Source organism: Pongo pygmaeus, chromosome 18, assembly GCF_028885625.2.
Source record: "Pongo pygmaeus isolate AG05252 chromosome 18, NHGRI_mPonPyg2-v2.0_pri, whole genome shotgun sequence".
Classification (NCBI taxonomy): Eukaryota; Metazoa; Chordata; class Mammalia; order Primates; family Hominidae; genus Pongo; species Pongo pygmaeus.
The window spans coordinates 16,761,357-16,787,039 of record NC_072391.2 but is presented as its reverse complement, the minus strand read 5'-3'; the positions used below and the strand labels follow the sequence as shown (position 1 = coordinate 16,787,039).

Sequence of the window (25,683 nt, the reverse complement as noted above, 5' to 3'; positions counted from 1 at the left end):
TGTGGTATGTGGAAGGAACACTTGCCTGAGAGTTAGGGAGAGCAGGGCTCAGCCTCGAACGCAGCACCTGCTTGACTGTGTGCCCTTGGGCAGAATTCCTCGCACACAGTGGGCACTCAAAGAGCATTGCCTTCTTTTTCTTTTCTCGCTTGTACCTGCTTGATGTGTTACAAGGATCTCACCAAGGAAATGTCTAGCATGACATCGCCTCCACCGTTGCATGGAGAGAGAGCGAAATACCACTATTTAAATATCTGCAGGGCCCGGCGTGGGGGCTCACGCCTGCAATCCCAGCACTTCGGGAGGCCGAGGTGGGTGGATCACCTGAGGTCAGGAGTTCGAGACCACCCTGACCAACACGGCGAAACCCCATCTCTACTAAAAATACAAAAAAAATTAGCCAGGCGCGGTGGTGGGCACCTGTAATCCCAGCTACTCAGGAGGCTGAGGTAGGAGAATTGCTTGAACATGGGAGGTAGAGGCCTCAGTGAGAAGAGATGGCGCCACTGTACTCCAGCCTGGGCAACAAAGCGAGACTCCGTCTCATAAATAAATAAATAAATAAATATCTGTGTGGCCTTGATTAAGGGGCTTGACCTCTGTGGAATGGGAACCAGTTTACCTGGAGCTCCAGGGTTGCGAGGGTTAAAGAAGGAATATAGCCGGAGTGCCTGGTTGCATCCTGCTTGTTTTCCCCTCCCCACGTGCCAGGGGTCCTCTTTCACCCCTTTGTCTCTCAGGGCAGCAAACACAGAGGCCTGAATTGAATTGCTTTGCCTGGGCTTTGGAGAGAAGGTAGCTAGTTGAAAGGACTTCTGGGAGCCAGAGGTCTTGATACCTTGGGGTAAGGGTTACCAACGATGATGATGATAGCTAATTTTATTAAACGCTTGGTATACACCAGGCACTGTTGTAGGTGCATAATACAATTTCCCTCATTTCATCGTCCGAAGAGGTAGGTTCTCTGATGAGCCTGAAGCAGGGAGGTTAAGTAACTTGCTCATGATCACATGGCTGGTGGAGTAGGATTCTAACCCACACTATCCTGTTCTTAATTTCTGCTCTTTCTCTCTAGGAGGTCACTGTAGCTTGAATGGCGACCCCAGGCAGAAGGCTAGAGGTTTGTGGTAAAAATTAATGTAGGACCCAAAGGACTGTAAACATTAAACATTAGATCCTGAGGGTTCTAAACATTGAAGACAAAGGCCGGGCGCGTGGCTTATGCCTGTAATCCCAACACTTTGGAAGGCCAAGGCAGGCGGATCACCTGAGGTCAGGAGTTTGAGAGCAGCCTGGCCAACATGGTGAAATCCCGTCTCTACTAAAAATACAAAAATTAGCTGGGCATGGTAGCAGGAGCCTGTAATCTCAGCTACTTGGGAGGCTGAGGCAGGATAATCGCTTGAACCTGGGAGGCAGAGGTTGCAGTGAGCCGAGATCGCGCCATTGCACTCCAGCCTGGGTGACAAGAGTGAGACTCCATCTACAAACAAACAACAACAAAACATTAAAGAGAGACCCAACTAGGTGACTGACTTTCCCGTGCACATGAAGTTTCTGAGTAGAGTTAGGGAGTGTCAGCTAACTGCATTTCTCCGACAGGTTTGTGGACCCCTGGAGGTATTCCCTTGGGTGCCTTTCCATTTTCTGTTTTCATTTTGATGGTGATCTAAATGAGAAAGAAAAAGAAGCCTGTTCTTGTTCACCTGGTTGACTGCTGGCTGGGGGCTGCCCCTGGAGATGAGGAAGCAGGAAGATGGGGTTTGATCGCTCCTGTGTGGCAAAGTGTTTGCTTAATTTGCACTGGGCCACTGCTGCAGGTTGTGATGGAGGTCGAGGGTGAGCAGGGCTTAGCAGCTGGCAGGTCCAGGATCCCATGGACTTAGAAATGTATCCCTCCTCGGCCACTTCCTGTGGGTCTAGCCCTGGGTAAAGGTCTTTTCCTCTCTGAGTCGCAGTCTTCTCTACTGAATGGAACCACTTTTCCTTCTTTGTCAAGGATTAAATAGATCATTTAACGATTTAGCCTGTGGTTGGGATTCATTAGGTGGGCACATTCTTCCTGCTTCTCTCAGTGGCGGCAACATTTGAAGCTGGCAGATTCTTCTGGGCCCTGGCGGAGGTGCTGTACTCTCCACTGGATTCAAAGGGAGAAGGTAAGGAGACTGGTAGCATTGATTGCTCTGCCTGCCTGTCTCTGCAGAGTCTCCATAGACTGTAGAGCTAGGAGGGCATGATCTCATGCAGAAACCAGTGGCCAGACAAGGGAAGTGACTGTCCCTGTCACATGGCTAGCAAGCAGGCCAGGCAGGATGAGAGCTCAGGCCTTATGACTTCCCGCTCAGTGCTCTCCACTGTTCCTCTCAATTGATAAGTGGTCCTGAGACCACCTGTGCTCCCTGCAGCCTTGTAAACCCCCTTCTCTCTTATTTATTTTTGAGACACTCTCACTCTGTTGCCCAGGCTGGAGTGCATTGGCGCAAACTTGGCTCACTGTAACCTCCGTCTCCCAAGTTCAAGCGATTCTCCTGCCTCAGCCTTCTGAGTAGCTGGGACTACAGGCGCCCGCCACCACGCCCGGCTAATTTTTGTATTTTTAGTAGAGATGGGGTTTTGCCATGTTGGCCAGGCTTGTCTTGAACTCCTGACCTCATGTGATCCGTCCGCCTTGGCCTCCCAAAGTTGGTGGGATTATATGTGTGAGCCACTGTGCTTGGCTGACCCCTTTCTCTTAAGCTCATTCAGGGCTAAGTTGGCCACAGCTGCCCCTTCTGAGGTCAAGATTATCTCACTTGACAGCTTCTTGCCTGCAGACAGATCACGGCCAGGGAGTGTGAGCCTCTGGGTTGAGACCTGCACAATCTCGGGTAGTTTTTGTATAAAGAACAGGTTTTTCTTTTCTTCCCCCCACCCCATCATGAAAAGAGGCTTTGCAGAGTAAGGCAGAGGAAGCTGCTGACATCTCATCCAGAACAAGCAGTAGAGCAAAATACTCTAAAAAAAAAGAAAAAAAAAAAGACATCGAGGATCATTGTGCATATCAGGAAGGGTAGGTGCTAAATCTTTGTTATTCAAGTGTGAAAGGAGCCAGCAGTATCTGCTCACCTGGGAGCTTATGAGAAACACAGAGTCGGCCGGGCACGGTGGCTCACACCTGTAATCACAGCACTTTGGGAGGCCGAGGTGGGTGGATCACGAGGTCAGGAGTTTAAGACCAGCCTGGCCAACATGGTGAAACCCTGTCTCTACTAAAAATACAAAAATTAGCTGGGCGTGGTGGTGCGTGCCTGTAATCCCAGCTACTCGGGAGGCTGAGGCAGGAGAATCACTTGAACCCGGCAGGCAGAGGTTGCAGTGAGCCGAGATCACGCCACTGCACTGCAGCCTGGGTGACAGAGCAAGACTCCCTCTCAGAAAAAAAAAAAAAAAAAAAAGAAACACAGAGTTAGGCCCCATCCTCAACCTCCTGAACCAGAACCTGCCTTTTGGGCTGGGTGTGGTGGCTCACACCTATTATCCCAGCTCTTTGGGAGGCCGAGGCAGGAGGATTGCTTGAGTCTGGGGTGAGACCCCGTCTCTATAAAAAATAAAAATAAATAAATTATCTGTGAGTGGTGCCCTGAGCCTGTAGTCCCAGCTACTCGGAGGGTGAGGCAGGAGAGTCGACTGAACCCAGGAGGTTGAGACTGCAGAAAGCTATGATTGTGCCACTTACTCCAGCCCACGTGATAGAGATCCTATCTCAGAAAAAACCGCCAAAAAACAAATTGCTGCTTTTTAACAAGATCTCCAGGAGATCTGTGTGGACATTAAAGTTTGAGAAGCACTGCATTAAAAAATCACTAGGGAGATGAAAGAGATTTTTATTTTCTTTGTACATTTTTTCCCGATTTGTTATTGTTCTATTTTTTTCCTGCATGAATTGCTTTTATGATGAGAAAAAAATAGCAAAGGCATTTCCAGTGCGGGGAGCCCTGTCAAGTTTCCAGTTGGCATTGTTCAAGGGCAAGGTAGAGCTGTTGGGCTCACTCATACTTGGAAAAAGGAAGAAAACAAGCCTGACTTTTTTTCTATTCTGGTGTTAGGGAGGGAAGATCAGAATGCAAACCCTGGATTCTGAAACAAAGAGCGTTTGATTGATAGACACAGGTGTCAAGAGGTGTTGGAGGACCTTGGCCAGATGGGTCTATAGCCATCCTGAGCGATGCCTTGAGATGCCTCATGGCTGGTGGGAATGGTGTCTAGGCTATTCTTGATCGAAACCTCTTCTAGAAAAAAATACTAATGGTACTTTTTGAAGAGTCAGTTGTTTTATTGTGTGTCTCAAAGGATCTGCTGTCTGGTTTCATTACCAGGCCTGGGGGTAAGGCAGGATCCTTGGTATCGTGGTCCTAACACACGCTTTAGAGGTCTTGAGTCAGGATCACTGTTCCACCAATTAGTATTCAAATTTCAACCGTCTAAACCGTTTATCATGGCCCGCACGATCCTATGTGACTGGCCTCTGCCTGCCTGTTTGATCTTTCCTTCCGCTTTTTTGCTTTTTGCTCAAGCCACAGCAAACTTCCTTCTAGTCCTGGAAGACCAGAGCCAAGCTTGTCCTACCTCCGAGCCTCTCCCCTTGCTGTTTGCTCTGTCTGGAACACTGGCCTGCCCCATCTTTCCATAGCTGCTCCTTCTCTTTATAGAGGGCTCAGCTCAAATGTCACCTGTGCAGAGAGGCCCTCAGTGGCTGCCTTGGCTAAAGCAGCCTTCTTGCTTCCTCGCTATCCCATCACTGTCTTTGTTTTTTCTTCTTAGTGTGACTCTCTAACACTTTTTCATTGATTAGTTTACTTTTATACTTTTTTTTTTTTTTTTTTTTTTTTTGAGATAGGGCCTCACTCTGTCACCCAGGCCAGAGTGCAGTGGCACGATCTCAGCTCACTGCAACCTCTGCTTCCTGGGTTCAAGTGATCCTTCTACTTCTGCCCAATGAACAGCTGGGACCACAGGTGTGTGCCACCATGCCCGGCTAATTTTTTGTGTTTTTGGTAGATACAGGGCTTCATCATGTTGCCCAGGCTGGTCTCAAACTCCTGATCTCAAGCAATCTTCCTGCCTCAGCCTTCCAAAGTGCTGGGATTACAGGCGTGAGCCACTGTGCCCGGCCTTCTAGTAGAATTTTAGCTCCATGAGAAGATGGCTCTTTTACACCATTTAACTCCTGTGTCCTCAGCTCTTAAAACATTGCCTCACACACACTAGAAGTTAAATAAGTCCTGGGTGGATCAACACACACAATCACTTGACTTCCCCGAGCTTCAGCTTTCCCATCTGTGTTTGGGATCCTGGCTTATAGGGTGGATGTGAAGATGAAGGGAGATGATGCATGTATAGTGCTTAGCTTGGTTCCTGGCATGTAGGATGCGCCCAGCCCATGGTAGTGGTTGTTATCAACCAGCTGGCCCTGGCTTGACCTGGAGGAATCACTGACCATCTCTGAGATAATGTCCTGCTTCTACTCCCTGGTGCAGCCCACGTAGAGTTGCCCAAGACAGAAGCAGCCTGATGGCAATTCAACGCCTGCAGTGTGGAGCATCTGCCCTTAGAATCTGAATTTCAGTATCCTTTGAAGTCAGTGTGCTCTGTGTCTGGTGCATCATACTCCGGGCTTTGTATCTTGCTTGGAGTCTTTGGGCCTCTTGGGGAGATCAGGTGTGGCTCTGACAACCGTCTGCCTGGTGTTTTCAAGTGCCCTTGCCCCAGACCTTCTTAAGTAAAAGTTCAGTGTATGTCATGTGCGTCAGTTGGGAATGCTTTTGGATACAAGTAACAGCCCAGTGTGCAGTGGTGTGGACAAATAGGGTTATTGATTTTGTGAAAGTTAGCTTGTTTCTAGTCTTGGCTTACCAACTCAGTGATATCAGGGCTGGTGTCTTTGTGATTCTGTAGGTCTTTCTCTCAGGCTCATGACTTCATGGTGGCAAAATGCTACTCTGGCTCCACCCAACATGTTTATGATTAAGGCATGAAGGATGGAAGATGGAACGATGCCCTTCATAGCTCTTCTTTCTATCAGAAAGGAATGACTTTCCCAGAACTTTGGGAGCTACTTCTGCTGTCTTCTCATTGGCCAGACTGCTTAAGTTCAACCTCAGCTGCTGAGAAGAGGAGTAATCAGGTTTTACAGCTTGGATTGCTGAAGGTGGCATGGGAAAAGGATGTTGGAGATGACAGCGAGAACAGCCAGTGAGCAGTTCCCGCTGTACTGGGAAACTTATATTTTATTTTAGGCTGCTGGTTGACAACTGGGGGCAGTTTTGATTCCCAGGGGACGTTTGGCATTACATGGAGACATTTTTGTTATAGCTCAGGGATGTGTGTAGTGTGTAGAGGCCAGGGATGCAGCTAAACACCTTACAATGTCAGTCGTGCCAAGGGCTGAGAACCCTTCAGACCATTCTAGACGTGTTCAGACTTGGGGAAAGAGAACCCTTCAGACCATTCTAGACGTGTTCAGACTTGGGGAAAGAGAACCCTTCAGACCATTCTAGACGTGTTCAGACTTGGGGAAAGAGAACCCTTCAGACCATTCTAGACGTGTTCAGACTTGGGGAAAGAGAACCCTTCAGACCATTCTAGACGTGTTCAGACTTGGGGAAAATTACTTTAGCTGTTTTCCTTTGATGCAGTAACAGGCAATAGCCAAACTTCATTGTAATGATACAGATTATTGATACCTAGTTGTGCTACTGATTTTGTTAAAGATCAGTGGGAAAGGACTGATCTAGTTGGGGACAGCCGTGTCCGAGCATCAAAGAGAACTAATTAAGCCTCATTGCGTTTTAGGATCACAGAACAATGACAAAAGACAATTTCTGCTGGAGCGACTGCTGGATGCAGTGAAACAGGTAAGCAGAAAGCACACATTTGCCTTTTTGGTTGAGTAATAGTGTCAGATAATTAATGTAGGTCATTTCTTCCCTATAACATACACAGACTAACTCCCACTTTATACCTGGGAACAGTGAAGTGATCTAATCATTCTCCCCGGGAAATGGTAGAGCAGTGAACACGGTCAAAGTTGGGTTGGAGGAAGTCCTGTGTCTTGAATTTCCAAAGCCCTCTAGAAGACCCCATCCATCAGTGATGTCCCTTCAAGAAAGGCACTGGGCCGGGCGCGGGGGCTCACGCCTGTAATCCTAGCACTTTGGGAGGTCAAGGTGACCAGATCATTTGAGGTCAGGAGTTCCAGACTAACCTGGCCAACATGGTGAAACCCTGTCTCTACTAAAAATACAAAAATTAGCTGGGTGTGGTGGCAGGCACCTGTAATCCCAGCTACTTGAGGGGCTGAGGCAGGAGAATTGCTTGAATGTGGTAGGTGGAGGTTGCAGTGAGCTGAGATTGCGCCACTGCACTCCAGCCTGGGCAACAGAGTGAGACTTTGTCTCAAAAAAAAAAAAAAAAAAAAGGCATTGATGTGGGTTTCAAAATCTCATTGTCTCATTTCCAAGCAGTTGTGTTTGAGGGCAACTCTGAGGGGTGCAGAGGTGGTGGTTTGGACTTAGGACCCTTGAGCACAAGAAGGCTAGGACAAGGAGGAAGGAGGCCACGCCTGAGGTCCTCTGCTGCTGCCCCCAGCTGTGTGGACACTCCAGGTGGCTTTGCTGTGATTGATGTGATGCTGTTTGTGATGCTTGACTTCGGCTGGGCTTGGAAGTAAGCTTGGATGTGAGACTGGAATCTGCTTGCCGCATGTACCAGATGCATGCTGCTGTTAGCTGTCACTGATCACACCTCCACTGCGTGCCAGGCTCTCTGCTAAGCACTTTATATTTAATCCTTCCAACAACATTGTGAGATTATAGTTCCTACAATTGGTTTCATTTTACGGATGAAGAGACTGAAGCTCAGAGGGATCCAATAACTTGCTCAAGGCGTCATAGTAAGAGGCAGAGCTAGGATCCAAATCTAGGAATTCTAGGAGCTCGCTTTTTGGAAGGGGCAGTTGACAGTTATAATTATGCGTGTAATTACCCTATAGGGAGGTAAGTACTTTAATAGGGGTGTGTGTTAAAATTTTTTTTTTATTTTTTAGAGACAAGGTCTTGCTGTTGCCTAGGCTAGAGCGCAGTGGTACCATCATAGCTCATTGTAACCTCAAACTCCTGGGCTCAAGCAATCCTCCCACCTTAGCCTCCTGAGTGTCTGGGACTACAGGTGCATGCCACCACATGTGCCGGGGTGTACGTTGAGTATTGAACTGAGCCCAGAGAATGCAGTATCTACACAAGCCTTGAGGCATTGTATGGTAGGAAGGACACAGGCTTTTGGCTCAGACGTAGCTGGAATTAAAGGCCAGCTTTATTACTTCTTTAGCTCTGTGTGTACAGGGACAACTCGTGTACCCTCCCTGAGCATCTCTCTGCTCTTCTGTAACTGGGTCACCTATCTGTGTATGGCTGCTGAGGGAATTGGCTTGTTAAAGTAGGTAAAGGGCCTGGACAGAACCTGGTCCTCTGTTAACATGGTAACATCTGGAGCCCATGTTATTAGCTTGTTCTTTCTTTGCTGCAGAAATGGAAAATATAATAAGGTGAAGAGGCAAGTTGAACCACTTTAAAGGTAGCAGTTAGAGAGAAATAAAGTGGAGCTTATGTCCAGAGCTACTGCTTTTTTTTTTTTTTTTTTTTTAGTTGGAGTCTAGCTCTGTTGCCCGGGCTGGAGTACAGTGGCATAGTCTCAGCTCACTGCAACCTCTGTCTCCTGGGCTCAAGTGATTCTGCTGCCTCAGCCTCCTGAGTAGCTGGGACTACAGGTCTGTGCCACCACACCCGGCTAATTTTTGTATTTTTTAGTAGAGGTGGGGTTTCACCATGTTGGCCAGGCTGGTCTCGAACTCCTGACCTTGGGTGATCCGCCCACCTCGGCCTTCCTAACTGCTGGGATTACAGATGTGAGCCACCGCGCCTAGCCTGCTGTTATTATCATTATTATTATTATTGTTATTTTGAGGGTTAAAGTGTTGCATATGACTTTTTTTGCATGACTTTCAAAAATAAACTTTATTGATGTATAATTTACATATAATAAAATATAGCCATTTAAGTGTATAGTTTCTTGTGTTTTGACAAATATGTCATTTAAAATTATATATATATATATACACACACGTATACACATAGACACACACAGATACACACACACACACATTGTAGTAGTTTTGATAATAAGTTTAGGAACCCTGCAAGCCTGCTACCCATAGCAGAGATACTATACCTTTAAAAGAAAAAGACAGAAGTAGGCCAGGCACGGTGGCTCACACCTGTAATCCCAGTGCTTTGAGAAGTTGGAGCAGGAGGATATCTTGAGGCCAGGAGTATGAGACCAGCCTGGGCAACATAGTGAGACCCCTGTCTCTACAAAAAAATAAACAATATGAGTTGGACCTGGTGGCACGCTCCTGTAATCCCAGCTACTTGGGAGGCTGAGGTGGGAGAATTTCTTGATCCTAGGTATTCGAGGTTACCATCAGCTATGATGGCACCACTACCCTTCAGCCTGGGTGACGCAGCGAGAACCTATTTTTTTTTTTTTTTTAAAGAAAATTAGAATAGTGGATAATGGTGATGGTTGCTTAACATTGTGAATTGAAATTTACACCTAAAGATGGTTAAAATGGAAATGTTTATGTTATCTATATTTTAATTTTACCAATTCAAAAAGTAGCCTGCAGGGCCGGGCGCAGTGGCTCACTCCTGTAATCCCAGCACTTTGGGAGGCCAAGGCGGGTGGATCACCTGAGGTCAGGAGTTCAAGACCAGCCTGACCAACATAGAGAAACCCCATCTCTACTAAGAATACAAAAATTAACCAGGCATAGTGGCACATGCCTGTAATCCCAGCTCCTTGGGTATCTGAGGCAGGAGAATCTCTTGAACCCGGGAGGCAGAGGTTGAGGTGACTGAGATCGATATTACACTCCAGCCTGGGCAACAAGAGTGAAACTCCATCTCAAAAAAAAAAAAAAAAAAAAAAGAAGTAGCCCGCTTTTATTTTTCCCACCCTCAGTAAATTGTCATTCCGCACAACCAGATGACTCGTATGAGGCTTAATTTGTGTTGTTGTAACGTTATAGCCACTCATGACAATTCTGGGGCTCATCCAAAGGGATCCATTCAGCACAGGCTTGTAGAAGTTGTAATTATCGCCCATGAAGAGCTCTGTGTGGTAGACAGTCAGCTGCCGACAGGCAGGAGCAGCTTCCTGGATAATGCACAGATGGCTGTGTGGTTTTGTTTTTCTGTTAGCAATGTTTTCCCACAAGGCTTGCTTCTGTACAAGTGGGAGATAAGGGTTTCCTTTAAGTGGCAGCTTCAAGGCTGGGGTGCGCACCTTCTTAAGTCTTGTGCTGATTGATACCCAGGGGAAAGGGACGTCCTCACTTGGCATGCAGAGCTTCTGGTCCCGTGTCCCCTCCCTGACCCTTAAGCCCTGTGTAGGCTGTTTTATGACGTTTTGAGTGTCCCATCCCAACAGCTGATCTCAGCAGCTTCTTTTTCTGTGCAGTGCCAGATCCGCTTTGGAGGGAGAAAGGAGATTGCCTCGGATTCCGACAGCAGGTAAATATGTCACTTCTAAAAGCGTTGACCATCGAGGTTGAAAAGGCGGCAGAAGGCAGCCGGCTTCTAAAACCATTGACCATTGAGGTTGGAAAGGCGGCAGAAGGCGGCTGGCTTCTGAGCTCTGCCTCTGCAGCGAAGAGGTGCAGCGCTGAAATCTGAGTCAACCGTGGACTCTCTGTGCGGTGACTGCTCATCTCCAACACTCCACATTTTCCATAATTCTCTTTCTAGGAATCTATTCTGAGGGAATTATTCAAGATATCTTTCCATATAAAGTTATTTTCAGGGTAATTAATAATTATGAGAACTTGGATGCCTAAATAACCAAGAATTGGGAAATGGTTAATAAAATATAGTGCATTAATGGGGTGGAATGTTATATAGCCATAAAAAATGATGTTTATATAGAATTTGTTTTCAACAGAAAAATGCATAGGTAGTGATTTAAAAATTACATATATAGTAAAAAGGCATATGTTGTAACAAGAGCAGGATCCGAAATTCTATGCATTTGGAGTGGTCCTAGCTATGTTAGATAGCAACTCTGGCCAGAACACACCAAAACGTGGCCTGAGGTAGCAGTAGGGGTAAGAATACTGGGAATATTGCTTTCTGGTATTTTTCACGTTTTTTATTGCGATCATTTGTTCCTTTTATGTTAAAAAATAATTCCTAAAAATGGGCCGGGCGCGGTGGCTCATGCCAATAATCCCAGCACTTTGCGAGGCTGAGGCAGGTGGATCACTTGAGGTCAGGAGTTTGAGACCAGGCTGGCCAACATGGCGAAACCCCGTCTCTACTAAAAACACAAAAATTAGCTGGGTGTGGTCGTGCACACCTGTAGTCCCAGGGACTTGGGAGTCTGAGGCAGGAGAATTGCTTGAACCCAGGCTAATTTTGGGGAAAATTAAGGGTTTAGGAGGTGGAGGTTGCAGTGAGCTGAGATCGCACCACTATACTCCAGCCTGGGTGACAGAGTGAGACAGGATGAGACTGTGTCTCAAAAAATAAAATTCGGCTGGGTGCAGTGGCTCACGCCTGTAATCCCAGCACTTTGGGAGGTTGAGGCGGGTGGATCACGAGGTCAGGAGTTCGAGTCCAGCCTGGCCAAGATGGTGAAACCCCGTCTCTACTAAAAATACAAAAAATTAGCCAGGCACGGTGGCGGGTGCCTGTAATCCTAGCTACTTGGGAGGCTGAGGCAGGAGAATTGTCTAAATCCAGGAGTCAGAGGTTGCAGTGAGCCGAGATTGTGTCACTGCACTCTAGCCTGGGCGACAGAGCAAGACTCCATCTCAAAAAAAAAAAAAAAAAAAAAATTCCTAAAAATGGCCGTTGACATTCACGACCCAGGAAAGGCTGACATCATTGCATAAGCTGATAACATTGGCTGCAAGGAGACACATAGGACTTGGCAAAGGTAGGAGAGACATAGGCATCCAGTCCTTGCTGCAAATGCGTTGTGAGCTCAGTCAGAGCTGATCCTTGCTCTGCAGCCCCTGGGGTGGCAGGAGGGACATTCCTACGTGGGAAGGAAAGGGAAGGGAACTTGCTTGCTCAACGTTCATCTCATCCTGGAAACTGTTCATGGCCCCCACCCTCTCACTCTAGCCCACCCTCCTGTGCCCGTCGTTCCTTTTTCTGTTCTTTCCTACCCTTGTTCTTTTGTAGAATTTTAACAGCCATGAGAAAGCACGTAGACCTTCCTGGAATAGAGCCACATGGATGATTTGAAACTGGCACAGATTTAAAATGATGCACCCTATTATCTGTTCCTTCTTTGCTTAGGTTTTCTCCATTGCACATATCACCATCCAACAAACTACATATACATTCGGCTTTTTAATTTTGCCTATTACCCGTCACTATAATGTCGGCTCTCTGTAGGCAGGGATGTTTTGCTGTCTTGTTTACAGATGTTTCTCTAGTGGCTAGAAGCTTCTAGAAGGTGCTTAGTAAAAATTTGTTATCCGGATGAGTGTGTGTATTACATTGTACTGTAGTCAAGTGTTTAAATATCTGTGCTACCATGAAGCTTGTGAGATTTGAAGGCAAAAAAGGGTGTTTCTCCATTTATTTTTTAAAATTTTACTTCTCAGTGTCGTACACAAGCACTTTGTGCCTGTCGTACATTAGATTCTCAGTATATGTTTGTGGCATTAGATCATTCGACTGATTGATCAATTTAGTCCTTCCTGAGGGCCTACTATGGGGCCTGGCCTTGGTCCACACAGGGATCCAAGGTCTGCTTGCATCAGAATCACCTGGGAGGCTTATTGATTAATGATGCAGTGTCTAAGTCCTGTCCTAGTTGTACTGGAGCAGGATGTGTATATGTGCATGAGTGTGTGTGTGTATGACTGAAGCCGAGGAGCTTGCTGAGAATTTGCATTTCAACAGGATCCCCAGGTGATTCTGCTGGACACCAAAGCTTCCAGTACAATCACTGTTCCAGGGCCTGGGATGCAAAGATAATTAGGAAAGACTCCTCTTACCTGGCCGGGTTGGTTTGCCTGTGTGTATGGGTGTGTGTGCTGTGTGTGTGTCTAAGTATCCATGACTTCTTGACCACTTTTCTTCATTACTGTGCTGTCCACTTCCTGAGAGAGGCAATCCTACTCTGAATGTTAGGTTAATGTGTTCTTACACAGGTGGAGTATCCCTCATCCAAAAACCCAAAATTCAAAATGCTCCTAAATCCAAAACTTTTTGAGTACCAACATGATGCTCAAAGGAAATGCTCATGGAAGCCAGCTGGATTTTGGATTTTTGGATTAGGCATGCCTAACTGTGAAGTATATAATGCAAATATTCCATAGTCAGGGAAAATCTGAAATCCCAAACATTTCTGATCCTAAGCATTTTGGATAAGGAATACTGAACCTATATAATAGAATTTACTACCATAACCTTTGTTATAGAAAATGTTCTATTTTATAATAGAATTTAAAAAGTTAATTCTTTCTGTGATAACTGTTGTTTATGGCTAAAAGGAGTACGTGGCTTACTATTACTAATAATAGGCCAGGCGCTGTGGCTCAAGTCTGTAATCTCATTGCTTTGGGAGGCTGAGGTAGGAGGATTGTTTGAGGCCAGGAGTTCAAGGCTGCAGTGAGCTATGATCGTGCCATTGCATTCTAGCTTGGGCAATAGACAGAGACCCTGTCTCTAAAATAATAATAATAATAATAATAATAATAATAATAATAATAATAGCCAGGCATGGTGGCTCACGCCTGTAATCCCAGCACTTTGGGAGGCTGAGGCGGGAGGATCACCTGAAGTTGGGAGTTTGAGACCAGCCTGACCAACGTGGAGAAACCCCATCTCTACTTAAAATACAAAATTAGCCAGGCATGGTGGCGCATGCCTGTAATCCTAGCTAAGCAGGGAGGCTGAGGCAGGAGAAGCGCTTGAACCCAGGAGGCAGAGATTTCGGCAAGCTGAGATTGCTCCATTGCGTTCCAGCCTGGGCAATAGAGACCCTGTCCCTAAATAATGATATTAATAATAATAATAGCCAGGCATGGTGTCTCACTCCTGTAATCTCAGCATTTTGAGAGGCCAAGGCGGGAGGATCACCTGAGGTCGGGAGTTCGAGACCAGCCTGACCAACGTGGAGAAACCCCGTCTCTACTTAAAATATAAAATTAGCCAGGCATAGTGGTGCATGCCTGTAATCCCAGCTAGGCAGGGAGGCTGAGGCAGGAGAAGTGCTTGAACCCAGGAGGTGGAGGTTTTGGTGAGCCGAGATTGAGCCATTGCATTCCAGCCTGGGCAACAAGAGCGATACTCTGTCTCAAAAAAAAAAAAAAAAAAAAATTAATAATAATAGTTATAGTTTGTGACTGCGTTTGCTACATTTTATTTATGTTGATTCTTAGTCCTCAGAAGGAGCAGAAGTATTACGCTTTCTTTTTTTTTTTTTTTTGAGACAGGGTCTTGCTCTGTTGCTCAGCCTGGAGTACAGTGGTGTGATCGTGGTTCACAGCAGCCTCAACCTCCCAGGCTCAAGATCTTCCCATCTCAGCCTCTTGAGTAGCTAAGACTACAGATGCAAGCCACCATACCTGGCTAATTTTTGTATTTTTTGTAGAGATGGGGTCTCACTATGTTGCCCAGGCTGGTCTCTAACTTGTGGACTCAAGTGATCCTCCCACCTTGGCCTCCCAAAGTGTTGGGATTACAGGTATGAGCCACACTGTGCCTGGGTTATCCCTTTTTTACTGATGAGAAAACAGATTCAGAGAGGCAAAATGCCATAGCCTAGGTTAGACGTTTTGGAACGGCTAGAGTTCCATGATTTGTTTTTTCTCCCTTATGTGCTATTTAGTGACTAAATTGTTTTTGAGGCTGGGTTTAAAAAAAAAAAATTATTCTCCTCTACCTTAGTGGGATTCCTTCTTAATATCAGAGACCTGGTCTTATCTTTGAAATGTATTTGGATAAAGGTGGCACCATCTTCATGTTGGAAAGGCCACATCATTGTCCCTATTCTGTGAGAAAGTTGAATCTCTGCTGGACGCAGTGGCTCACGCCTATAATCCCAGCCTTCTGGGAGGCTGAGGCAGGCGAATCACTTGAGGGCAGGAGTTCAAGACCAGCCAGGCCAACATGGCAAAACCCTGTCTCTACTAAAAATAAAAAAATTAGCCAGGCATGGTGGTGCCCACCTGTAATCCCAGCTACTTGGGAGGCTGAGACAGGAGAATCGCTTGAACCCAGGAGGCAGAGGTTGCAGTAAGCCGAGATCACACCATTGCAATCCAGCCTGAGTGAGAGAGTAAGACTCTGTCTCAAAAAAATAATTAAAAAAAAGAAGAAAGTTGAATCTCAAGAGGGAAAGTCAGCGAACATTTAAAAATAACTTAGGACTGACAGGATAGATGAGTTGCCTCCCTTCTTCACCCCTGTTAGCTGGCCCGGCCCTGGAGTTGAGCTCAAATCCACTCACTTCACTCCAGCTCCTCTGCTGGCCCACGGCCCCCATCACCAGCATCTTACAGGATGGCCGCTGCAGCTCTAGGCTCTTCCCATTCCTTCTTGTCCTGCTTGCACCACATTGAATGCAGAATGCAGATTCCCTCACCTCATGCTCCCTTGAAACCTCTCAGCTGCCTTGTCTTTGCTCTTGGGAGAAGGACCCACATCCTTAACACAGCCTGGAGGCCTCACATGCTTTCCCCTGCTCTCTGATCCAGCCATCTGCCCTTTTTCTCCTTTTGTTTTTAAAGCTTTTCACTACTTTTTCTTTCTTTTTTTGAGATGGAGTCTCGCTCTGTCGCCCAGGCCGGAGTGCAGTGGCGCGATCTCAGTTCCCTGCAAGCTCTGCCTCCCGGGTTCACGCCGTTCTCCTGCCTCAGCCTCCCACGTAGCTGGGACTACAGACGCCTGCCACCATGCCCAGCTAATTTTTTTGTATTTTTAGTAGAAATGGGGTTTCACTGTGTTAGCCAGGATAGTTTTGATCTCCTGACCTTGTGATCCACCCGCCTCGGCCTCCCAAAGTGCTGGGATTACAGGCGTGAGCCACCACGCCTGGCCTTCTTTTCACTACTTTTTCAAGGAAATTTTTTTTTCTTTTTTTGAGATGGAGTTTCGCTCTTGTTGCCCAGGCTGGAGTGCAATGGCGCAATCTTGGCTCACCGCAACCTCCGCCTCCTGGGTTCAAGCGATTCTCTTGCCTCAGCCTCCCGGGTAGCTGGGATTACAGGTGTGCACCACCATGCCCGGCTAATTTTGTATTTTTAGTAGAGACACTGTTTCTCCATGTTGGTCAGGCTGGACCTGAACTCCCGACCTCGGGTGATCCACCCACCTCGGCCTCCCAAAGTGCTGGGATTACAGGCATGAGCCACCGCACCCGGCCTGGATCATTTTTGACTTACAAAAATGACAGCTTGTTCAAAATAGTTAAAAACAATATGTTTTTCGAATGCCTCTCCTTTTTAAAACAGAGTGTGCACACTTCAGGCTCAGAGCCATCCTCTGGCCATGGCAGAACGTCAAAATTTATTACATTAATTGTTTTTAGTTTTTTTTTTTTTTTTTTTTTTTTTTTAACTTGAGGTGGAGCATTGCTCTGTCGCACAGGCTGGAGTGCAGTGGCACAATCTCAGTTCACTGCAACCTCCATCTCCCGGATTCAAGCGATTCTCTTGACCCAGCCTCCCTAGTAGCTGGGACTACAGGTGTGCGCCTCCAGGCCTGGCTAATTTTTTGTGTTTTTAGTAGAGACAGGGTTTCACCATGTTGGTCAGGCTGGTCTTAAACACCTGACCTCAAGTGATCCACCTGCCTCAGCCTCCTAAAGTGGTGGGATTACAGGCGTGAGCCACCGCGCCCGGCCTACGTTTAGTTTTAAGGCTACTGTTTTTGTGTCATATGATGCTAGTTTACCATTTACAACTGTGATGGAGCTTTCCATTTTTTTAATTTTAAAATAATTTTTCTTTTAAATCAGGTGTATGTAACTGAACAAAGTGAGTCAAATTCAAGACAAATAAGTAAATAATAGTACATATCCTTACACCGAAAAAAAGCTGCTAAGGTGTTGGTGGATGAGTTAATGTTTCGAGTAGAGACAGTGCTAGCAGGACAGAGCAGACCATTGCTGGATTTGGGAGCCTAAATGGTGCACCGTATTATTTTGCCAAAATACAAAATCCAAGGTGGATGTGTGTGAGCATGTTTCTATATGTGTATGTGGGTATGTGTGTGAGATATATATACATATACATGTATATATATATTTTTTATATATGTGTGTGTATATGTGTGTGTGTGTGTCTATATATATATATATATATATATATATATATATATATATATATTTGATCTTGTGAGAGACGGACACTGTGAGATGCAGCTGTCTTCACATGGAACATAAAACAGTATTGACATTAGGGGAAATTCAGGCGAGACTTGTTTTTTTCCTTCAGATGGAGTCCTGAGAAGCCTCCACAGGAGGAGGTGGTGGCAGCCGCTGGGCTCTGAAATGCGCGCTTCTCCTCTTCACTTTCTGTTGGTGATGTTTTTCTGGCTCTGTTTTTCCCTAGGAACAAAGACTCATTCTTGTGGTTCATTGAAATTATTCCATGTTCTTTCAGTCAGACTGGCCTATGAAGAAGCTTTAAGATATCTTTGGAATATTTTGCTCTCTAGAAATAATGGCTCAGGAACTTTGTAGGCCCTAGAAGTTACCTCAAAGACTAGACATGTGATTGTTCTGCCAAGGCGTCTTTGTCCCATATGGAATCAGAGGACGTAATCTGGAAGTTTTCCCTTTAAATTATGAACAGGAATGATAACGGGGGCAGTGGAATCAGCATGGGCTTTGGAGCTTGGCGTTTGAATCCTCGGTTTGCCAGTTCTGAGTTGTATTGCAATTTTGGGCAAGTTTCTTTCTTGCACCTCAATTTCCTCAACTCTGAAATGGGTAATATAATGGTATTCACTTCAGAGGGTTGTTATGAGTCAGTTCATGGCAACCCTTAGAACATTGCCTGGCAGGTAGTAAGTTTCCAGTAATTGTTAGCTGTTGTGATTTTCAGTATAAGGATATGTAAGGTGTTTTGACACTTGGTAGACATTTACCACACACTCACACACTGGATCTCTTTGCCATGTGGGTAGCAGTGAGTTGGCTTCAGGTATTCATCTGCATTTAGAAATTGTTAATTTTGGCCAGGTGCAGTGGCCCGCACTTGTAATCTCAAGCCCTTTGGGAGGCCAAGGTGGGAGGATCACTTGAGCCCAGGAGTTCGAGACCAGCCTGGCCAACATGGCGAAACCCGATGTCTACAAAAAAAACAAAAATTAGCTAGCCAGGTGCGGTGGTGCAGGCCTGTGGTCTCAGCTACTCAAGAGGCTGAAGCGGGAGGATGACTTGAGCCTAGGAGGTTGAGGCTGCAGTGAGCCATCAACCCGCCACTGCACTCTAGCCTGGGCGATATGAGTGAGATCCTGTCTGAAAAAAACAAAAAATAAGAAATTGCTCTTTTTAATGAACTTTCAGGTGACCGTCAGAAGAAATCGTAGGAGAGCATTTCTTCTCCTTTCAAACTATGCAGGAAAGAATGATTTGTTTTGGTGATTTTTTTTTTTAACCCGTTGAGGAATTAGAATCGGTTTTGGACTTTTCAGGAAGCTGAAAACCAAAACCAGCTGCCCTTTGTTGTTCCTGATGTTATTCTTAATGCAGTTGAAAACTGTCACGTGTATCCCCAGAGGACTTACGAAACGGAATGGCTTTTTCAGGCATTTTTTTCTCTTTTAAATATCTCTGAATGTTTGTCATGTGATTTTTATGTTCCCTGCGTCACAAGTTTCTTACCAGCCTCTAACTAGTTTGAGGTGTTGACTGGATGTTAACGATTCTTGTCATCCTGGCCAAAAATCCTGGGGTTCATTAATTGGATTCTCCCCCTCCCTTACCCCAAGTGCTTCATTTCCACTTTGAGGCTCTGTAGTAGACAGTCCATATTGCATAATCTTTTATTTTACTGCTTGATTAAATGAATTGCTTGGGTTTTTTTTTTTTTTTTGAAAAATGATTATTTCTAGCAACGGGGAACCTCCAGGATGTCTAACAAATCTAAGCCCATTTTTATATCTGATTTTTTTTTTTTTTTTTGAGACAGGATCTCACTCTGTCACCCAGGCTGGAGTGCAGTGGCGTGATCTTGGCTCACTGCAACCTCTGCCTCCCGGGTTCTAGCGATTCTTGTGCCTCAGCCTCCGAGTAGCTGGGATTTTAGGTGTGTGTCACCACACCCAGCTAATTTTTGTATTTTTAGTAGAGACGGGGTTTAACCATGTTGGCCAGGCTGCTCTCAAACTCCCGACCTCAGGTGATCCACCCTTCTTGGCCTCCCAAAGTGCTGGGATTATAGGCATGAGTCACTATGCCTGGCCCTGAACCTATTTTTCTATCTAAATTTAAATTAATATTTGTCTTATTTATATTGATAGTTGTTGAGAGCACTGCCTAGGCCATAGTAAACAATATGTTAGCACCATCATCGTCATCATGAACCTGACAGTGGAGAGAGGTGGTGAGCATGGGGTGTGAGCTTTGGTGTCAGACATACTTACCTTCATGCCTCCTTCAGCCACAAATCACCAGTTACCAGCTGTGTAATTTTGGACTACTTAGCTCCTTTAAACCTCGCATGCACCATGTGGAAAATCAGATAATAATGATGATACTCACTTGCTAGGGTTATAGTCAGGATTAGCTGTAATAATATTTGCTTGGTACACCCAGTAAGAACGTAATAAACTCAAAACATTTTTTTTGTATGACTAGACATACCTGTGTTTTTTGACAATTATTAGTAACTGAAGGCTGGAAGGATTGCCTCATTAATTCCTTCATTCAACAGGTATTTATTTATAGAGTACTTTGTTGGCAATGGCGATGCAAATTGGATGAGATAGTTGCTGTCTTCAAGAAATTCAAAATTGAATCTGGGAGTTGGACATGTAAATTGTGGGCAATTATGGTGGCCTGTAATAAATATTAGTTGTCATAGGGTGACAACAGGGTTGTTAGTGGTCAAATAGATGGGACAGGAGTTTTAGGCAGAGGGAATAGCAGATGTGAAGGTGCAGGGATGTGGGGTGAAATGGTGGGGTGCGTGGATGAGTGTTGTTTGGTTTGGGAGATCAGTTGGAAAGTCAGCAGGTTCTTCTCTGCTATCACAGGGAAGTATTGGAATGCCAACAGTTAGGGCAGTATTTCTTTTTTTATTTTTTATTTTTGAGAGAGAGTTTTGCTTTTGTTGTCCAGGCTGGAGTACAGTGGTGCAGTCTTGGCTCACTGCAACCTCTGCCTCCCACGTTCAAGTGATACTCCTGCCTCAGCCTCACCAGTAGCTGGGACTACAGGCGCCTGCCACCATGCCTGGCTAATGTTTGTATTTTTCGTGGAGATGGGGTTTCACCGTGTTGGCCAGGCTGGTCTCAAACTCCTGACCTTGTGATCTGCCCATCTCGGCCTCCCAAAGTGCTGGGATTACTGGCGTGAGCCACCGTGCCTGGCAGGGCATTATTCCTTAAACTTAGGCCACTGTGTACCATTTTCACCATTTCTGTGTTCCATCTGAGCCAGAGGTTGGCTTGAGGTGGAATTTCAAGGCACTGTCTACTCTGGTCTGGGGCTGGTTATATTTTTTCCTGACACACATAAATGTTTATCTGTGTTTCCCTAAAATCATGTCATGTACTGTGTACCTATAGCATAGTATGGTACCAATCGGTAAAAAAGAGAGAAAGAGAATGACACAGTCAGATTTGCATTTCAGGTAGATAGCTTCTGCCCAGGATGCCTGGGTTGGGGTGGGTGGAGGAGTGGAGGTGGTTGGGGTGAGATGGAGTCTGGGAGAGCCGGGGTTGGAGGGCTGAATGAAGCAGGGACTGGGGAAGAGACAGAAGGATTGAGGTTTGGGACTGAGCCTTGATGAGATTCAGTGATTACCCCAATGCGGAGGCTGAGAAATAATGCCGTGGCTCTACCATGGAAGCTTTGCACAAAACAGCAAAGCCAAATAGCCAGCAAACATATATTAGGAAAAAGAAAGACACTGAAATTCACTAGTAGTCAAGGAAATGCAAGTTAAAGCAACAGTGAGCTGCCTACTTTTCACCCATCAGACTGACAAAAGCTCAAAACAACAGTCAAGATTATTGTTAGTGGCCAGGCACGGTGGCTCACGCCTCTAATTCCAGCACTTTGCGAGGCTGAATGGGGCAGATTGCTTGAGGCCAGTAGTTCGAGACCAGCCTGGCCAACATGGTGAAACCCCGTCTCTACTGAAAAAAAAAAAAAAAAAATATATATATATATATATATATATATATATCAAGGCAGAGGAGAAAAGGGAGGTCTCATGCACTGCTGGCCAGAAAGCAGGAATGAAAAGAAATATATATTGGTTTTAAAATTTTTTATTTTATTTATTATTTATGTGTTTAATTTTGAGATGGAGTCCCGTTCTGTTGCCCAGCCTGGAGTGCAGTGGCATGATCTTGGCTCACTGCAACCTCTGCCTCCCAGGTTCAAGTGATTCTCCTGTCTCAGCCTCCCGAGTAGCTGGGATTACAGGTACATGCCGCCATACCCGGCTAATTTTTTTTTTATTTTGTATTTTAGTAGAGACGGGGTTTCACTGTGTCGCCCAGGCTGGTCTCGAACTCCTGAGCTCAGGCAATCTACCCGCTTCGGCCTCCCAAAGTGCTAGGATTACAGGCATGAGCCATCGTGCCTGGCCTTTATTTTTATTTATTAAGAAAATGTTTTTAAAGACAGGTCTCGTTATATTGCCCAGGCTGGCTTTGAACTCCTGGCCTCAAGTGATCCTCCCTTCTCAAACTCCCAAATAGCTGAGACTCCAGGTGCATGCCACTGTGCCTGACTGAGTTTTTATTTTTTTAAAGCAAGCTTTTGGTTTGAATTTTTTGTTCTCTCAGGCTGTGGACTTTGACCAGACTTGGAGATCCCATTGGCTATTGGCTTCATGTGATTTCTCGTTTCTCATTTATTCACGCCCGCATCCAGGGGCTCTTGTTTTTCTCCATTCTCTTTTTCCCTTTTGATTTTCCGGCTCCTTCAGCAGATTCCTTCTCAGTGCCAGCACCTGTTCCTGATTTTGACGTTCCTCATCTGCCAAGAGTATCCAGGCAGCATTTGCATCTAGACCAAGAGTTGGAGATCTGTCTATACCAGGGAGGACAATTATTGTTTATATTAGTAACATTTGGAAATTATCGGAGCTGGGCGTGGTGGCTCATGCTTGTAATCTGAGCACTTTGGAAGGCCGAGGCGTGCAGATCGCCTGAGGTCAGGAGTTCAAGACCCGCCTGACCGACATGGAGAAACCTTGTCTCTACTAAAAATACAAAATTAGCTGGGCATGGTGGCGCATGCCTGTAATCCTAGCTTCTTGGGAGGCTGAGGCAGAAGAATTTCTTGAACCCGGGAGGCAGAGGTTGTGGTGAGCCGAGATCATGCCATTGCACTCCAGCCTGAGCAACAAGAATGAAACTCCGTCTCAAAAAAAAAAAAAAAGAAAAGAAAAAGAAAATCATCAGAAATTATGATTTACCATTTAAAGATAGGTTATTTTTCCATTTTCTGGTTCCTCTGTACAAAGATTAAGTTGATTATTTGTATATACCTTTCTGCTATTCTCAAACCTTCACACTTATGGTACCTTGAAAACTGCTGCCTTGTGAGTTATCACTGTTGCCAAGCATGAATTTTTTTCTTTTTAATTTTTGGTCAACTATTTTATTTTGGGGAGAGGGGGAGGGTCCCCTTTTTTCTGTCCTGTATGTTCTCCTTCCCTTTGGGTTGCTTATGTTAATGACCAAGAATTATTTGTTCTACATTTTTCCATATGTACGCAATTATTTACAAATAAAATAGCCATGTATATATACACACATATATAGCCTTTATTGCCATTGTTTTAAAAAAAATAGAATCATACATAATGCTGTGCATTTTTATTTTTTATCTTGGTACTCCTGCATTGAAACATTTCCAAGTTATAGTTCTTTTATTTTATTTTTTTTAAATATTTTTTGGAGACGGTGTCTAGCTCTGTTGCCAGACTGGAGTGCTGTGGCGCGATCTCAGCTCACTGAAACTCCCTGGTTCAAGCGATTCTCCTGCCTCAGCCTCTTGAGTAGCTGGGATTACAGGCACGCACCACCATGCCTGGCTAATTTTTGTATTTTAGTAGAGACATAGTTTCACTATGTTGGCCAGGATGGTCTTGATCTCCTGACCTCGTGATCCGCCCGCCTCAGCCTCCCAAAGTGCTGGGATTATAGGCATGAGCCACCGCGCCGGGCCCTTTTTTTTTTTTTTTTTTTGAGACAGAGTTTCGCTTTTGTTGCCCAAGCTGGAGTGCGGTGGTGTGATCTTGGCTCACTGCAAACCTCTGCCTCCCAGGTTCAAGTGATTCTCCTGCCTTAGCCTCCCAAGTAGCTGGCATTACAGGCGCGCGCCACCACACCCGACTATTTTTTTGTATTTTTAGTAGAAACGGGATTTCACCATTTTAGCCAGGCTGGTCTCAAACTCCTGACCTCAGGTGATCTGCCTGCCTTGGCCTCCCAAAGCTCTGGGATTACAGGCATGAGCCACTGCTCCTGGCCTGTATTGTATTTTTCAAGCATAACTGAGAGCATACTTAACACACAGTTCCCTATCCTGCTTATTTTTCATCTTATGTTATAAAGATATTGACTTATCAGTATAAGCTCTTGGTAAATATTTTTAAGACCTAAATAGCTATTGTTTATCTAACCAGTTTCCCAAGTGTTAAATATTTCGGCAGTTTCTAACTTTTTTTTTTTTTAAGACAAGGTCTTGCTCTGTCACCCATGCTAAAGTGCAGTGGTGCGATCCCAGCTCACTGTAGCCTCCGCTTCCTGGGCTCAAGCAACCCTCCTTTCTTAGCTTCCTGAGTAGCTGGGACTACAGGCATGCGCAACCACACCCAGGGCTAATTTTTTTATTTTTTGTAGAGATAGGGTTTCAGGCCACTGTGTCTGTAATCTTAACGCTTTAAAAAATTTATTTATTTATTTATTTTTTAGAATAGAGACAAGGTTTTGCTTTGTTGCCCAGGGTGGTTTCAAACTCCTGGCCTCAAGTGATCTGCCCACCTCGGCTTCCCAAATTGCTGAGATTGCAGGTGTGAGCCACTGCGCCCCACCTATTCTTAGATTTTTATCTGATTTGTAGATTATAGTCTAGGATTGATTTCTGCTACTGAAATTCATGGATTAAGGATGTGAACCTTTTTGAAACGTTAATTAATTAAACATAAATATAGCTTATGGCTGATTTCTTTTGTTTTTTGAGACAGAGTCTCGCTCTGTCCCCCAGGCTGGAGTGCAGTGGTGCCATCTCGGCTCACTGCAACCTCCGCCTCGTGGGTTCAAGCGATTCTCCTGTCTCAGCCTCCTGAGTAGCTGGGATTACAGGCACTCGCCACCACGCCTGGCTAATTTTTGTATTTTTAGTAGAGATGGGGTTTTGCCATGTTGGCCAGGCTGGTCTGGAACTCCTGACCTCAGGTGATCCTCTGGTCTCGGCCTCCCAAAGTGCTGAGATTACAGGCGTGAGCCACTGAGCCCGGCCTCATGGCCCATTTCAAATGATTGTCATGTAATGGCCTTGTTCTTACTGTCTTAAATCTGAGATATGGCTCATACTGTTGATTGACTGATTTTCACTGGTACAGCAGACTCCATTCCAGCTAACATTGGAATTTTACAAATGACAATAATCCGTCCATTTTCATGATTGTACTTGGTTTTCTCAAAAAGGCTCCCGTAAAGCTGTAACATAGTAAAAGAATTGCCGGTCGCGGTGGTTCATGCCTGGAATCCCAGCACTTTGGGAGGCTGAGGCAGGCAGATCACAATTCAGGAGTTCGAGACCAGCCTGGCCAACACAGTGAAACCCCATCTCTACAAAAAAATACAAAAATATTAGCTGAGCATGGTGGTGCACACCTGTAATCCCAGCTACTTGGGAGGCTGAGGCAGGACAATTGCTTGAATTCAGGAGACAGAGGTTGCAGTGAGCCGAGATCGCGCCACTGCACTCCAGTTTGGGCAACAGAGCGAGACTCTGACTTAAAAAAAAAAAAAAAGTATCAAGTAAATAGGTCCTTCTGTCACAAGGTTAATTTGATGCAGTTTATAAAAATGCAGCATTCATGGCTGATCCTGTTGTTCTAATATTTGCCATGCGAAAGTATAGGATTCTTAGGAATCTTTTAATAGATGAGTGTGCAGATTAAGCAGTCTTGAAATATAGGACAGGCTGGGCTTGGTGTCTCACTTCTGTAATCCTAGCACTTTGGGAGGCCAAGGTAGGCAGATCACTTGAGGTCAGGAGTTTGAGATCAGCCTGGTCAACATGGTGAAACCCTGTATCTACTAAAAATACAAAAAAAATGGCCGGGTGTGGCGGCCCGTGCCTGTAATCCCAGCTACTCCAGAGGCTGAGGCAGGATGATCTCCAACCTGGGAGGCGGAGGTTACAGTG

The 25,683-nt window shown here is 45.4% G+C and overlaps 1 protein-coding gene across 8 annotated transcripts in view; it reads left to right on the top strand.

Annotated features, from left to right (window-relative positions):
* SNX29 (sorting nexin 29) overlaps positions 1-25,683 on the top strand; it is a 584,951-nt gene that overhangs the window by 15,840 nt on the left and 543,428 nt on the right. For 6 of the 8 annotated variants that reach the window (XM_054453330.2, XM_063654334.1, XM_063654329.1 and 3 more), the window contains exons 2-3: positions 6,832-6,893; positions 10,555-10,607. In XM_054453330.2, coding sequence (XP_054309305.2) covers positions 6,832-6,893; positions 10,555-10,607 — 115 coding nt within the window. Of the gene's footprint in view, positions 1-2,047; positions 2,157-5,977; positions 6,164-6,831; positions 6,894-10,554; positions 10,608-25,683 lie in introns of those variants that run through there. The other 2 variants (XM_063654331.1, XM_054453332.2) reach the window with 2 other exon arrangements.